This window comes from Rattus norvegicus, chromosome X, assembly GCF_021556685.1.
Source record: "Rattus norvegicus strain SHRSP/BbbUtx chromosome X, alternate assembly SHRSP_T2T, whole genome shotgun sequence".
Lineage (NCBI taxonomy): Eukaryota > Metazoa > Chordata > Mammalia > Rodentia > Muridae > Rattus > Rattus norvegicus.
Window position 1 is genome coordinate 19,410,863 of NC_141554.1, and position 16,988 is coordinate 19,427,850.

Genomic DNA, 16,988 nt, shown 5'->3' on the forward strand with positions numbered 1-16,988 from the left:
AGATATGGCTACCTTGTAGTTTCTGAGGAACCTCTATACTGATTCCCAAAGTGACTATGTTGTTTCTGTTCCTACCAGTGATATATTGGGGTCCTGCTTTATGAACATCCTGACTAGAATTTGATATCATGTGTGTCCTTAATGGTAGGCATTCTGTCTTGAGATGAAATCTCAGTTAATTTCCACGGTACTTGGGATTGTAGGATAGTTTTCAATTATTTATTGGCTACTTGTTTTTCTTGTTTTGTTGACTGTCTATTCAGTTAATCAGCCATCACACTAGTTTTTCTTGCTGACTTTCAGTAGCTTGAGCTGTGCTGGTGACAAAGAAACGGGAGCGACAGGCATGGTAGAACTGAAGAGACACCAAGACCTGAGCAGTTAGGCAGCAGGCAGTAAAAGTAACTGACAGTTAAAGAGGCTACTGAATTTTTGTCAGTATCCAGAACAGGAAGAATGGTAGTAAAAGGAGAGAGACAAAAGAGGGCAAAGAGTTAAGGCTAAAGAAAGGGAAAAAAAAGGTTGTTAGGAACCTAAAGAAAAACTGCATGTTCCAAGCCAGGACTTTAGGGTCAAGAGTCTTAGACCTCAGGCTGAGAGCAGTAATGCTGGCAAGCTGTCTGTGGATAAGGGCCTGTGGATACCTGGGGCCTGTATGAGTGGTGCAACACTAGAGGGTACCACTTGCCCCTGCTTCTATCGCAGGCTACAGCCACATGGACTACTGCCAGGCATTAAGGGAAATGAGACTTCCAGAGACCTGCAGATCCTCTCATTGTCTGGTTTTACTTTCTTTTCATGCAGAGCAAAAGAATCCTCAAGAAGCCGATTGGAAAAAGTATTAGACAGCATCTTGAAATGAAGAAACTTTGGAAGATGATTCTCCCCAAGGTTGTATTAGCACAGTCAATCCCTTAGAGACTACAGCAAGGGATCTCAAATATAGGATATAAGGAAATTAAAAATATGAGTCAACTTTAAGTATGGAAAAAAATATCATCCCCGACAGTTGGTCAAGTGGCAGCATCTCCTTTCCTCTTTCCACTCTGTAGGAGATTCTTTCTGGTCGGTCCTGAGGTTTCGGAACCTGGAAGTGTGCAGACAAAAGACTCCTAAAAGTCTTCCAAACGGACTTCTGAAGAGCTTGTTTGCATAGTTCCCTCTTCTAGGATGCCCCAACTTACAAATTCAAACGTCTTTTGTTCTGTTGAGCTCTTAGTCTTTGCTCATCCCCAACCCAGGAGGGCACCCAAGAATTGCCAAGAATCCAGTTTTTTGTGGTATTGCAAGGTTTGTCCTAAGCAGAGCTCTGGAGCGATGGACCTACTTTGTTTTCTTCTTGTCCTGAATCACTGTTTTGTTGTGCCTACAAATACAATACCTACAAATAGCCCATATTTATATCTTTGATTTTTATAAGAATGTCTTGGCTAGTATCAGTTACTTCATCCTTGTCAGAGTGAAATCTCTTAAGGTAAGTCAAATTTTTTGACAAGAATTAGTGTCTAGTTTTACACAATCATTCACTACTGTAATCCCTCAAGACATAACCATGTCATTTAGGTATCAGTAATGAGGTTAGAGACTTATATCAAAACTGAGGGAGAACTCCTTTGCTGACGCATCTTTTATTTTTTACATTTATTATATGTGTGTGCATACGCATGCCATGACATAGATACATGTCAGGTTAGGACTTGTGGGAATGTTTTCTCCTTTCACTATGTGGGATTCAGTGACGTAACTCAGGTCATCAAGCTTAGCAAATGCCTTAGTTTTATCTATATCAGATGACTTAAAACAATATACATATTTATTGTTTTATCATTTGGAATTCAGACACCTGAAATAATTTTCACTTTGACAAAGTTTGGATTGTGTCAGGGCTACCCAACCTCTACAGGCTCTACTTGAAGATCTGTTTGTCTACCAGTTCATAGAGTAGCTTTGATTATATCTCTTGTCTTATAGCCCTTCCTCTATGGCTAATACCACTTACATAGTACCTGATTTCATTGGCAGAACAAAACACATTTGCATCATTCTCTCAGTCCTAAAACTCTCAAGCAAATTTAGCATCAAGTCAAAATCTAAAATCTTATCATTCACTTCAGTGAAGCTACGGTCTGATATGTTCTAAGACAAATTTCTTCTTCAAGTGTGGTCACGTTAAACTTGAATGAAACTTATCTTTTCTCAAGTAGAATGTAAAAGCCTCAAAATTATGCCAGTTTTCTTAAATAAGGAACTTGTGGACTGTGGGCCTTTTGGTCCCCGCATTTTCGATAACACATTTAAATAACAAATCCGTTTCTGTGATACCAGCCTGGCACAGTCAGTCCTTGTGAAGAAGGGGAGCTTCTGTAAGGCAAATGTTTTTTGTTTTTGTTTTTGTTTTTTATATTAGAACAGGAAAGATAGCCACATAAAACAAATACAGAAAACTTCAGAAAGTTTACAGAAACAGAATTTGAAAGAGGCAACAAATTTGTTTTAAGACTTTTCAAGGCTGACTCATAGTTAATGAGTTAATGCATAAGATTTTCAGAAGGGGTTGTAAAGACTTTAGAGTCACACTTTTATACTAGATACTGAACTCAGAGAATTGGACTTGCTCTGTAAAACAGACCAAGTTTTGTTACAACTTGAGTTTGGCTTGATAAAATCATGCTCAAAGATTGCTCTTCAGATATGCCCACTTCCTTTGTTGGTAAACACATTAGTAAAACCTTGCTTTAAAAAGCATGCGTGCTTATATGCATACATTTCTAAATGTCTTAATTTGCAAACTCACCTTCTTCTTAGCAATGTACTCCCAACAAATTTATATTCACAAATTAATCATAATCAACTCCCATTGCCTGCTTATTCTCTTTCTCCTTCTAATGAATTTCTTCATCTTCCCATATAGTTCTTTTATGTCTTTTATTTGACATTTAATTAAGGTTTCTTGAATAGTTATTTACTAAAGCACAGGTGATTTAACCAGCAACTATTGTGCTGAGGGAAAAAAACCACCCTACTAACTAACCGTTAACTGCCAATCACTACTGAGGAAAAGGACAATTCCCCCTCCCTCCCATGACCATCAACTGTTAACTGCCAATGGCTCCTCTGGCTTCTATGGTAGAATGTTGAGAGGTCCCATCTCATTCAGAACCTGGATACCTGGATAGTTAACCACACAGCTGGCCAGCAGATACTATGTATGTGAACTGAATAACTTCAAATAAATCATTCTCACATTATCATGCACTGGATCGTTCCCTTTAAAGTAAAAGGAAAGGTCTGGGCATGCTATCACAGCATTGCTGATTGAGCTACAGGTAACTGTCCCAAGTCTAACACCAGCCTGGAAAACAGTAAATATAAGACAAGCTAGACCTACATAGCAACATCTTATTGCAAACTAAACATAAAAATTAACAAAGAATAGAAAAATAGTATGTAGCATTTAATGATTTCTTGTCTCATCATTTTCAGTAATAAAAGGACAAGCTGCAATCACTTATCTTTTCAAGCTCCCATGACCTTATTGTAAATGCTTCAATAGCCTGGCAATTTTATTCATATCCTTCCTCAAACCATCTTAAATTTTGATACTTAGAATAATAATTTGAAATATATTTTATAGTTGAGATTTTCTCCTCCCACCCCAAACCTTTGGAAAGTTGCAAATATTTATTCTGTCATTTTGTGATGAGCAAAATGTTACAAAACCATTTATCTGATATGCTGTCATAGATTACATTAAAATTTTTTCAGTCAAGCGGTTCTCCCCAATAGTAACAATTTCCTAAATTACTCAGCCTCTAACTGTATTCTAAACACTTGCTTTTATATATACAAATGAGTGTAGCTCTCATCCCTTATCAAAGAAGATTCATCTTGCAGAAGATTAAGACCAATATAGAAAGTCATTACTGGTCAAAATGCAGAGAAGAGTTGACCCTGGGATTCCCAACCCTAAATGGGCGATCTACAAAGCAACCTGTACATCTAAATCTCAGTGAACATCTCAGAAAAGGGTGAAAGATTATAAAATCCATAGAACCAACAAACCTGATGCTCTTCTACACATAGCATCCATGAAGTTTCCAGGATACGGTTGTTTAAGCAAGACCCACATAATGATAATATCAGTCAACATACCAACACAGATGGGAGAATTTTTTTTCCTAAAGACGTTTTGTTTTTGCCTTAATTCAGTGTTTTATTTTAAACGATCAATGCACAATGTTACAATATCACCCATGAACCAATTATCACATCAAAACACAAAGAGGATTAATTAATTTTTGGTACAATATGATAGAGTTCTAACACCTCATTGTAGCTATCATGTATAGAGATTGTGTTCAATGTTAAAATAGGATATCTGCTATTATCTGAAAATTTCAATTAAAGTAAGACTCCCATTTCCAAACATATATCCATATAAAGAGACTTTTAAAAAACATATACATCATATATAGCAAACAATTGAAATCAAAGGCAGATATGAGAACCCAGAAGCTTTCCATTCACTAAGATATTTTAAAGACACAGTTTTTAAGGCACACATAAGATTTTTTTCATAAGACGGTATCTTCTTCTGAAGCCTAGGCTTGCCTTGAACTCACAAATGTTCTGTTTTAGCCTTCTGAGTGTAGGGACAATAGGAATGTACCAGCATGTCAGGCTGGTTTTCTTATGCTTTTTAAAAAGAAAAAATATTGATTTTCAAATTGGTAGCATGTAACATACAATAGGATTATTATTTTGAGAAAGTTAAATACATTTCATATTTCATGGTTTTCATTTTAATGTAGTACACAAAAGTGGGTATCCTATACTAAAATCATCAATGGTCATGATGAGTGTGAATGAATCCAGAGACTAAAGCTTTTGAGAATTGTTACCTGCATCCAGTGTTTCTCAAAGAGGGGTACCTATACCACTGCCACTGCTACAACCACTACTAACTGATATGTGATAAAAACATCAATTCTCAGACCCTACTTGAAAGTTCAGGAATAATTGTGTGCCTGGGGCTCAGCATGCTCCATTTTTTAAAAAAATATTATTTTAATTTTTAAAAATTAAAATATAACTACATAATTTCCCCTCTTCCCCTTTCTCTAACACCTTCAATGTTCCACCCCCTTGCTCCCTCTCAAATTCATGGTCTCTTTTCTGTAATTGTTATTATTACACATATACCCACACATAAATACAATCTGCTGAGTTCATCTACTGTTACAAACACACACACACACACACACACACACACACACACACACACACACACATGATGATTTCAGAGCCTACTACTTGTTACTGGATAATCAATTAGGGAACTCATGACTGAGGAAGTCTAACTCTCCTGCTATCAGCATTCCTTAGCTGTCTGTAGTTCTTTGTCTACTCTATGGGTAGGGCCCCATGAGATTTTCTTCCCCTTTGCTACAGATATGTTTTTACTATATCATAGTGACTTGTCCGAAATTTACTATGTAGATCAGGCTGGCCTTAAACTTACTGAGATCTACCTGCCTCTGCCTCCTTAGTTCTGGATTAAAGGGAGTTTGTTACCATTGCTACCTCAAATAGATAGATAGATAGATAGATAGATAGATAGATAGATAGATAGATAGATAGATTTTTAATTAAAATATGTTCTCAATACCTGCTATGGATTATATTTATATATTATTTCATTTATAGAGTATACATAATGATTATACATGTTCGGGAAAACACTGTTATTTCAGTATAACATATCACTTAGGGTTTAAATTGTGGTATGGGGAATATTAATAAAAATTTTGAAAAGTGGGTCACTTAATGGGAAGGAACTAGATCAGTAACACTCAACCTGTGGGCCACAACCCCTTTGGGGGTCACATATATTTCCTACATGACAGATATTTACCTCATGATTCATCACAGTAGGAAAATTATAGTTATGAAGTAGCAACAAAAATGTCATGGTTGGGGGGGTCACCACAGCATGAGGAACTATATTAAGGGTCACAGCATTAGGAAGGCTGAGAACCACGGAACTAGACAATTGTGAGTTCTAAATATTTTTTTAATGTACCAGTGTCTTTGCAATACTTTCCTTGCAGACAGTTGTACCCCTATAGTGGCATGATTACAGTTCTTATCCTCTATCTATCTATCTATCTATCTATCTATCTATCTATCTACCTACCTACTTACCTACCTACCTATCTATATTGTGTTAGGGACTGAACCTAAGGCCTCACACATGCTTTACAAACTTCCAACCACTGAGCTGGATCCCCAGCCCTCTGTTACTATTTTTAGATGTTTGGTTATAACCTGCATTAGTTTGTGTCCTGTATCTTTTAGATGGTTTAAGCACATCAAACTGATGTTTCCTGATGATTAAAATATAAATGCTCAGGACCTGCTCAATGCTTATGGGAAAATAAAGTAGATCATTATGCTTACAAATATTTTGATCAACAAGCCACTCATGACTTTATAATTTCATTTTGCATAATGTGGAAAGATTATTTGATCTTAGGTTGCATTATTCTTGCTATGCAATTGTACAAAATACTTACTGGTGAAAAACCATGTTTTCTATAAAACTCATAGGCATAGCTTGACACTGTGTTAAAAGGGAGTATCCCTGTTGATCCTTGACTCTACAACTGCTTCACTAGCTATGGCTGAATCAAATCCAAGCTCCAAACTATGCTCAGAAAAGAAACTATCTCAGAGAGACCTGGAACCTTAAACTACTGCATGAACTATAAAGTCTACACAGAGCTGCTCATGCTGTATGTTTAACCAACCTATTACATCATATTAGGTCAGTTTCTCTTTGATGCTGTTCTGTGAAATAACCTGAGGACTATTATAAGCCACAGGCATAAGCCAACATGGCTTTTCAACATCAGATAGCTGTTTAATCAATGGAGTACTCTAGGCCTGAGAACTAGACTGTTCACACAAAGAACATTACTTGAGAAAAGTTATCTGATTATAATGACTAATTCCATGGCATTTTTCACTGCTGGCCACTGGACTAAAAGAAACCAATGTTCTATAACCACTTAGACCTGCCTAAACTGTAGGTCTTAGGCCAAATAGCATTTATATACAAGTGTTTATGTAGCAGTGTGTCAAAAACTAAAGCATATATTCCATACAACATTCTCTCTTTTGAAATGAGGCAGAGAATTAAATTTTTATTTAAAAACATAGACCAGAGTCTCTATTTTGTATATTTCCTTTTGGCCTCACCATTATCTCTCAGTGCTCAGTCAACATTCCTGATATTCAAGGTTAATGCTAACACTGGTCCACTCAATATTCAATGGCCTCCCCCTGTTGCAGTAAAGTAAAAATGCTTTCTTTTACCCGCACTAGATCTGGCACTGTAGTGCCCCATGGCATCTGACAGATCTCTTCATCTCAGTCAGCAAAGCGTCTCCCCTGCTGAGCTCCAACCCATATCACACTGCTGATGGCTACTCTCTGAGCCTGGCAATGATCTCTCTACCCATCTAGTTCCCAAGGCAGGTTGCCACCATGCCAGACATACACATTCCAATTCTGTGGCGGCCCAGTGTGTCCAGCCTCCACACAGTCTCTTGAACTCAATTAAATCATCACACAAAAGAACACACAATAAGCTCTGATCCAGCTGATAATATATAATTGCCCAGCTAGATAAGATACAGTTTGCTCATCTAGATACACAAAATCCTGTACAAAATCCTTAAGAATATTCATAACCTGTAAATGTGCAGAGAGGAATCCTAACATCCACCTCCATGCTCCCTCAGCTGCTCCTCCTTCCAGTCTCCTCCTCCTCTAAAACTTTTCTCCCACATATCCTTCCTTCTCATCCAATGACAGACTTTGTTCTATCTTGTACCTGCCTTCACCTGCATAATGACATCATCCTACATCCTCCTACAAACAGCTGACCTGAAGCATTTCCACCCAAGAATGATGTCTTCCCCACCACAGTCCATGTTTTCACTAATCCCTCTCCAGACAGCAGTACCATACTGGTCATCCCTTCTACATTCTTAGCCTATCAGGAAAGCTTCTGTAAAGAAAAAAAAATGCCCTGACTCTGGCTTGACCCCAAGACCAAGGCCAAAGAAACATTGATTCCAAGAACAGAGCCAAGAAAAGAACACATTGACTCAGACTTGAACCCATGACCAGTGCCGAAGAAAGAATACACTGACCCTGAATTGACTTCAACCCCAAGATCAGGAAACAGAACCAATCCCTGAGCTTGCCCTAAAAACCCACCAATCCCTGAATAGGAAACCCCACCAATTGCTGAGCTAACCCAAGCTCAGGCATTGAAATGTCACCAATCCTTACCCTGGAAATCTCCACCCTGCAAAGCTCTACCATTCCAAGAAACTCCATATAAACCCTAACCTTCTGATTAGTTCCCTGCTGTTTCTTGCCCAAGCTGTTTCTTGCCCAAGCAGAAACAGCCTGTCTTCTGGGTTTTCTCCTCCCAATAAATCCCTTTTGTGAAGTTTATTGTGTGATGTAACTTTGTGGTCTTCCTTGCCTTGGGATTGCCAGAGTACCTCTTGATTTAGAGGTGTAACACAGGAGCATAGCTTTTACTGGGGAAATTCTCAGTATACGGGAGCAGAGTTGTAACATTTTGCCCAGGGAAGCCATGCCCAGCAGGAGTAGAACTGGCACACTTTCATAAGGACCCCACTCCACCAGACTGCCCTAGCCAGAACAAAACTGTAACACCTTTACTGGGGAGACAGTCTCTCCTTCCCTGTAGCAGCAGAAACAGCTGTAACACTTCTACAGGGGAAGCTTTTCCCTTCAGAGCTGCAACACACTCTGTCCTTTTCCTCAGCTACCTTTTCAAACCAAGGCTACGGCTCGCCCCCTCCCCAGGAAATCACAGTTTCTGTGCCATCCCCTACTTCAACCGACCACCCAATCCTACACCCTGCACTCCAGGGTGTTTGATGATCACCTCTATCCCCAAATGACGCATTGAAATGAATCACAATCACCAGAAATGCTTTAGACACTTTAATACAATGTCTGAGTAAGCCCCACCTCCACCAATAAGGGAGACATTGAGGCTGATTTGAGACTTGATGGCTTTCCAGTCTCTGAAATGCAATTATCTTCACTTCTTATCAGGTGCTGGTGTCCCAGAGGGTGCTGGTGTCTCATCAGGTTCTGTTATCTCATCAGGTGTTGGTCTCTTGAGTGCAGATCTTTTATTAAGTGCTGATGTCCCGCTGGGTCCTGGTATCTCACCAGCCAACCATTTGTTATCTTTTAGGAGTTGGTGGAATCCTTCATTCTTTCGAATGGCCATGGTCACATGCTCAGGGCTAATAAGCTTACTGCCACTGTTGTGGGCCTCCTTGCCAGCCAGGTCAAGAATATTTGAGGTCAAATATTCAAGAACACCGGCAAGAAAAACGGGTGCAGAGGAGTTAGGGCATTTGGAGGTGTTCCTTTCTCGAAGTAGGCGTTCTACTTTGTTAACTGGGAAGTGAAGTTTTCCTCGTGAGGAGCGAGCCGCATTATTCTGTCGCTTGCCTTCCATAGTACCTGGTTGAGATGGTGTGTGGTCGGCTCTCTCTCTCTCTCTCTTCTGATCTGGGGTCTTCAAGGCAGCAGCTTTTATAGCCAGTGCCTTCACTGCTCCTCTTTGTGACAGCAGACTTTGTGATGTCATTAGTGCCCACTGGGCTCTCTGATCCTCTTTCAGTCAACCAGAGCCTGTGCTAGAAACTGCTCACATTAGTGAATACATCCCCATTTGGGGGAAAATTATCCCACTTTGTTTCAACAGTACAGCAAAAAGTTGTTTTTCAATTAAAACTGTTCATCCCACTTTAGCATACCATTCCACCTCCTGATTCCAGCATTGCCTTTGAAAATATGTACATCCTTTTGTAAACTATTGGTCACTGACAGTTACAGTTTGAATATGAAATGTCCCCCATAGTCAGACGAGCAATGTCAAGGAATCCATTAATATATTTAGACCGTGATCAATTGCTACAAAGCTGTCCAATGTATAAAATCTGGTTTTGGAGCCCCTGGTTATGGCTTATTGTAGAAAAATAGCCCTATGAATCGATTTCAGGGCAGCAGGCAGGAGAAAAGCCTTATCTAGGAGAAGCCATAGTAGGTGTGAAGGGTTATTACTCAAGCCACCCCCACTGAGAAGTGCTCCCTTGATTCAAACACACACTCTTAAGCACAACTTCCAGCATGGCAAACATGGCAGGTCTCCCCCTTCTCCCCCTTCTCCCCCTTCTCCCCCTTCTCTCTGTCTTACTAAAAAGAGAACAAAAACAAAGACATTAGGTTACATCCCTTAAACTAGCCACAGGTCTATTCTCTCTTTGGGCTACTTCCTCCTCCTGCAGTTGTCTCTCAAGGTCGAGCTCTCAAAGTATTGAAGTCCAGCCATCAAAAGCTCCCTCTGGCTGTCCTAATTAACCTATCTAATCAAAATCAAATACCTCGTCATAACATGGTTTCCCCCTTTACCTTTATAAACTGCCATTTGCCTATGGGCCGTGTCTGTCTCTATCCAGAGGCAGTCCTTTGTCCTCTCCCCTACTTCTGGGAAAAATATCCTTTGCCCCCTTATTCTCTTCCCTTTCTCCCTTGTCCTCTATCTCCTTTTTGTTTCTTATTCCCTTCCCCATATCCCTGTGAGGGAAATAAATCTCATTTGTGCTGAGAACTAGGGTCTTTGGGGTCCCAAGCTGATAGCGACCTTGTTAAGATGAATCAAACATGCTGGATGAACAGTTCTGTGTGATCAAGTAGTTTCCATTTCTTAGATTTTGCTTAGTGCCTGAGGTAGAATTTGGAGGTTGGACATGTTTGATTCCCTATTGCCAAGTCTTTACATAGACAATAGGCCTAGGAGGAGATACATGTTCAAAGAACTGGTTTATAGCTTCAACTCTGAGATTCAATCATGTGTCAAGGCTAAATGAAAACAGTATGATTTCCTTCATCCAGATTTAAAAAATAACTAGTATTCCCATAGGTTATAACATTTGAAATTGGATTGAGATAAAATATAGACAAATTGACAGTAGAAATATTTGGCAAGCTAGATTCTCTGCCACCTTCTACCCAGAAGCAATTAGATTTCTATAAATCACAGGCTCTCTAGAAAAACATATCCCAAGACTAGATGTTTAACCATTTTACCTCTTCTAAAATGGATATTTCCTTCTGGCTTTGCCATTACACCATCATCAAGTGAATACTCTGTCCCTTATGCCTACTCATGTGACTCATGCAAACTGTCTTTACCCCTTCGCTGACACCCATTTCCTTCTGCTCTGAGACCTTTGCTCCCATGAAAGGTGGCTTCTGTTCATCAGCAGCATCTTCCAAGTTACCATACTGAAAATATAACTCTCCAGTGAGGCTACAGACTACTTCTGGTCTTCTCTGAGGCTTCTTTTGTACTCAGAGCCAACAAGGGAGCCTTCTCCACCCTCCTCTCTGCCCAATTCCCCCCACTGGGGTCATTACCCAGCCCACCCCCACTGAGAAGTACTCCCTCGATTCAAACCCCCACTCCTAAGCATAACTTCAATCTTTTATTCTTTCTTTGATATCTTGTGGATACCTCCAACTCAACGAGACAAACTGAAATAAGTCAGAACAAGTAACTTTCATTTAAACATTTTATTAGTATTCATGGACACAGGGGGCAGCCTCCTCTGCTATTAGCCTTCATGGTTCTAGCTGAGTTTGTGAGGCTTCCCACTCTTGGGTTGTGAACCCCATTCTTTAGCCATTCCTTCTGGGTCCAGGCATCTCATCAAACAGAGAGAAAGGCGCATTCTTGAAGGCTTGAGGGGGTTCACGGTCATTCTCTCTCTGTCTCTCTCTATCTTGTGAAATATTTTGCTGGCTGTTGATGTTGGCTTCGGAGCCCACCACCTCCAGGATGTAGTCGGTAAGGTAATCAAGCATGGCAAGGAGGAAGTCAGAAGTTGTGGAACCTAGGCAGGGGGTGTATTGCTCCTCCTGCAGTAGGCGGTACACATAGTTCACAGGCACCTGTACCTCAGGCCTAGAAGAAGGATCTTCCGTCTGCTTGTTGTCGCTGCAAGCCTTCTCTTGGCTCTTCTTCCCCGACATGATGGTTTGATGGTTTGGGCTCCGGTAAGCTCTGCCTGGTTCACCAGCAGGACTGGTTCTCTGAAGACAATGTTCAGTCAGGCCCATTGCACCCTCAACTTCTGCACCTCATTGGTCAGGAGCTACCTTTATGACATCTTAGGCTTTGAGATGTCATTGGTGCCTGGTGGGTTATGAGCTTTGACTAGGTTTTGAGCCTAGAAATATCTATCACAGCAATGTGACCACCTTACCCTGATTTTGAGGGGACTCTAACTCTTCTCAATTACACTTGAATTAACATTGTAGAAATAATGTGTTTTACTTGAAGCTGTCTGTCTTTACAACCTTTCATCAATTACAAGGCAGTGATAAGCATGTCAAATACATTTCCAGGTAGAGGCTTGACTGTCCTCTTCAAGCAGTGTTGAGACCCTTTTTGATTCAATTTACTTATTTAAATAGGCTTGGTTAACAATCCTGTACACATTTGAATATATTCATTCATATGTTTATTCAGTATCATAGATATTCAATATCCACATGAGTTTTATCCAATTTCCAAAACATCTCTTTTTGGAGAGGAAATGCTTGGTGTGTTTCTGGTACATAGATGTTGGTAGCTATACTTTGTGTTCTATTTAAGTCTGGATATTGCTTTCTTGTTGTTCTTTCTGTTGGGTTAAAGCCAAGCTCCAGTATACATATTTTATTTCAATTTTCCTTTCTATTACTATCTTGTTTCTGTATTTTTGTTGTGTTTTGGTTCACTTATAACCAGTAACTCCTACTCCAAAAGATCTATAGTGAAAGGAATCTTCAATCAAGTCAATATCAAAACCCAAATATGTAAAACTTTATTGGATATCAGGGCAGAACAATAAGCTCATGAGATGTGAGACCACTGATCCTGGCTCTATTGATTTCATAACTTTATCTATAGCCAGATTTCTTCCCTCCGAACTCTCTGATAATTTCTTTTAATCATATGTCCTTGGCACAAGGTTACAAGTGAGTAATCTTAGCCACTATTGTTCTTCACAAAGCTTAAAAACCCCACAGATTTCTGTCATTTCATCTTCTGTCACCTTCAATCTAATCTGACATTAATTCTGCTGATATATCATTTTCCAAAGCTTACAGATCTAAATGACTCATTTCATCAGACATTAGATTCTTTCACAGGTCCTTAATCAAAGTAAAAGGTAGTCATGCTTCAGCCCACACACACAGAGAGGCTAAGTAACAAGGAGGGCTCTAGGGGTAATGACTGGATTTCCCTGGGAAGGGGATATAGAATAGATTATGTGGGTAGACTGGAGGTTGGTAGTGAGTGAACAGGAGAAATCAGGTTGGGGAGGAAGCAATGGATGGAGAGAGTACAAGGAGAGACTACTTGAACTTAGGAGAGGGCTTGATAGGCAATGTGGAAACCTAGAGAAGTGGAAACTTCCTGGAACTTATATGAGAATGACCCTAGTGAGGACTTCTAGTAATGAAGGATATGGAGCCTGAACTAGTCATCTCCTGTAACCAACCAGGCAAGGCATCCAGGAGTGGGATTTAAACACAAATCCAGTCACAAAACCTTTGATCCACAATCTGTCCTGCCTGAAAGATGTGCCAGGGCAATAATGGCTTATAGGAGTGGCCAACCAACGACTGGTCCACTCTGAGGCCCACTTCACAAGAGGAAGCCCACACAAGACACTGCTTGGATAGCCAGGAACCAGAAGCTGAATGGCTCAGAGACCTAAGATTGAACCAAACATGTCTGGCAAAAAAAGATCAATGAAAAAAATCATAATGACATTGTGTTATACTCATAGATTAGTGCCTTGTCCACTCATCATTACAGAGGCTTCTTCCAGCAACTGATAGGAGCAAGTGCAGAAACCTACAGCCAAACATTAGGCATAACTCATGAAAGGTCCCCCAGAAAAGGGGAAAGAAGGTTTGTAGGAGCCAGAGGGTTTCAGGATACCAGGAGAACAAGCCCCACAGAATCAACTAAGCAGAGATCATAGAGACTCACAGAGACTAAAACAGCAACCACACAGTCTGTGCTAGGTCATAACATATATGTTGTCATTGTTTAATGTGGTGTTTTTGTGGGACTCCTAACAATGAGGGTTCGGGTATCTCTGACTCTTACTGGCTCCTGGGACCCCTTTCCTCATACTGGGTTGCCTTATCCAGCCTTGATACGAAATTTTGGGCCTAGTCTTATTATATCTTTTTATGCCATGCTTAGTTGATATCCCTTGAAGAGCTGTTCTTTTTGGAAGGAAAATAGAGGAGCAGAGGATCTGAGAGAGGGGAGGAGGGTAAGGGATCAGGAGGAGTGGTTGGAATGAAGGTTGTAGTGAGGATGTATTTTATGAGAGAAAAATCAATAAGGAAGAAGAAAGGACAGAAAGAAAGAAAAAGAAAGAAAGAAAGAAAGAAAGAGAGAAAGAAAGATAGAAAGTAAGAAAGGAAGAAAGAGACTCCATTTCTAAGTCTTGATTGCACTGAGAAGTGCGCATCATGTCTCTTCAAAATAGCCATTATGTGACTGAATATTTCCATGTTTTGATTTCCTCAAAGGCATTAACACAAATATGTCTATCCATATTCATGACTCAATCTACAGTGGACCACTTCCAAGAGCAAATATTTTTGTTTGTTTGTTGATCACGGCATTCAGACAATTCAAAATTATCTGCATATCTGCCATTCTTTATTAACCATAAAAAACTTACCATTAAATTCACCACATTGAGAAATTAACTCATTAGAAACAACACTGATCAATTAGGACTTAAGAGTCCAAGTGTCCTTCCCAGCCTCCTTAGCAAGTACAACTTCACAATAACAGGTCAGTTGCCAGCTTCAGAGTAAGAATAAGAGAAAAATAGGGGGAAAGGGGGAGTGTTGAGGAGGTTGGAGGGAGTAGACAAGGAGGAGGGGAAGAGGAAGGATGCTATGGATTGGTTACGAATTTGAAAAGTACCAGAGAGCAAATATCTTAATGTTTATCATTTACAATGTGAGGAGAATGAGACTTTCACATAGCCAACCCTTATCTCTTTAGTAGCTCTTCCTTCCATTTTTTCCTATCATTTTACTCTAAGCAGTGGTGTAGGGGAAGAGACCAGGATTTCAAGAGTTTATTTGGAAATCTGTTCAACTAAATAAATATTCACATTGATCACTCACAAGTTGGATTTTTTTTTGCAAACATGGTAAGAGACAATTCAGCTAAAAATTTCCTTTTACTAGTATAGATAAGATACTAAGAGGACACCGACTGCTGGAGTATGCAAAAAAAGAAAGCTAGAGAGGAGAGATATTCTGAAAGAGGCAGTTTAGAACACTCGTACACTAATACATCAACAAGTGATCCTTGACTGTCCCTGTTTAGTTAAAAGCAAACTGGAAGAGCAACTTGGGTCCTTAAATTTTCCACAAATCTAAAGGATTAAAAAAAATACAGCATCTGTGCTTTCCTAGTCCAAAGCTAACAAATGGTATGAAATAACTCATAGCCAATTTGGTTAACCATCTCCTATCCCAAACACCTATCATGAGGATGGCAAACACACAGAACTAAACTGCATCTCTAGACAAATAAAACAGCAATAGATGGGGTTAATCTTCCGTCATGCGATCTTCAGTGGATGTAGAACAGTTTTCACACCCACAACTAGTGAGATCCTTGGCAAAATGAAGATTACATCTAAGCTCAAAGCAACTGACTGTTTGATACGTCAGTGATACACGCACCCAATTGGTGGTACAGTGTGCCTAGTTGATGGTATTGTATGCCCAGTCAATGGTTCTCTGCGCCCAGTTGGTGATACTATATCCAGTTGATTATCTAAGGTACAACATCCATCTACTTCTACTTCATTAAAAGCTACCTTATTCCTTTCCATAGGCTCTGCTTCACTCTTTGGAAAAGTACTCTGGAGGAGGTACTCCTAACCTTTGATTTTCTCATACAAAGGACCTTAGTAATTCTCCAATAACAGATTTGATGCTGTGACTTAGATGCACAAGGGTGACTTAGATATAATATAATACCCACCTTACCTACTCTGTAGCTTGAAGTGCCACCACTCCCCTCATAGTACCCTCCTGGAACAAATTTCTTCTCTATCCACTCTGTTTGCCTTATAATATATCCCCTCTATTTCCTCAACTTATTTCCTTCTTAGCGTTTTGGATGTTCTTTCTAGGGGGTATACTTCTGGCCTCCTTTTCTTGGATTCTATTGCTTAGGATCCTCTCTAGTCTCCCTTTCTCTTCCCTGGAGCTCTTGCAACTAGAATGTCACATCTCCCTGCCCTGAGTTTCAGTTCCCTTTTCCTTACCTTAAACGTTTCATTTTCATGTTCATTCTTCCTCCTCCCTCTTCTATGACAGTAATCATTTGGGAGCTTCCTGGTGACATCTGCCTTCTCTCCCATCTTGCTCCTCCAGTCTCAGTTGCCTGAGAAGAGCCCACAACTACTTGTTCCAATCCCGGCTTTAAGAAGCCATCATGTTCGATGCCACTGTCTTTAAGCACCCCCTCTCCTGTGTCCCTGTTCTCTTCTATAGCCCCTGCTCTCTTGCATAGCTATAGTAGCCCAGAATAGCGCAGAATAACTGGCTCTCTGAGTGACACTATTGGGCTCTCTGTTCATGGACGTTCTACCTCAGTCATGCTGGTTTCACTGACTACTTCCCGATGTGCTTTCTTGCTCTGTGATCAAAACTGTCCTAGTGTCACAGGCATTCCCTCATCTCACTTTCTGGCCATGACCTCTGTACCAGTACTTTTGTCAACCAGACAAAAGCTGGAGTCATCTGGGAAGATGGAG

At 40.0% G+C, this 16,988-nt stretch overlaps 3 protein-coding genes across 13 annotated transcripts in view; all 3 read right to left on the reverse strand.

Moving 5' to 3' along the window:
- Sytl5 (synaptotagmin-like 5) overlaps positions 1-16,988 on the reverse strand; it is a 243,631-nt gene that overhangs the window by 109,437 nt on the left and 117,206 nt on the right.
- Positions 9,039-9,618, reverse strand: H2al3 (H2A.L variant histone 3). The gene has a single exon (NM_001408920.1). It carries the CDS (start codon positions 9,578-9,580, stop codon positions 9,152-9,154), a length of 429 nt encoding a protein of 142 aa, NP_001395849.1. The 5' UTR covers positions 9,581-9,618; the 3' UTR covers positions 9,039-9,151.
- Positions 11,689-12,243, reverse strand: H2ap (H2A.P histone). Its single transcript, NM_001134598.1, has one exon. The coding sequence runs from the start codon at positions 12,157-12,159 to the stop codon at positions 11,806-11,808; it is 354 nt and encodes a 117-aa protein (NP_001128070.1). The 5' UTR covers positions 12,160-12,243; the 3' UTR covers positions 11,689-11,805.

Excerpts from the sequence above, each read along its gene's own strand:
- H2ap (NM_001134598.1), bottom strand. The coding sequence starts at position 12,159 with ATGTCGGGGAAGAAGAGCCAAGAGAAGGCTTGCAGCGACAACAAGCAG.
- H2al3 (NM_001408920.1), bottom strand. The coding sequence starts at position 9,580 with ATGGAAGGCAAGCGACAGAATAATGCGGCTCGCTCCTCACGAGGAAAA.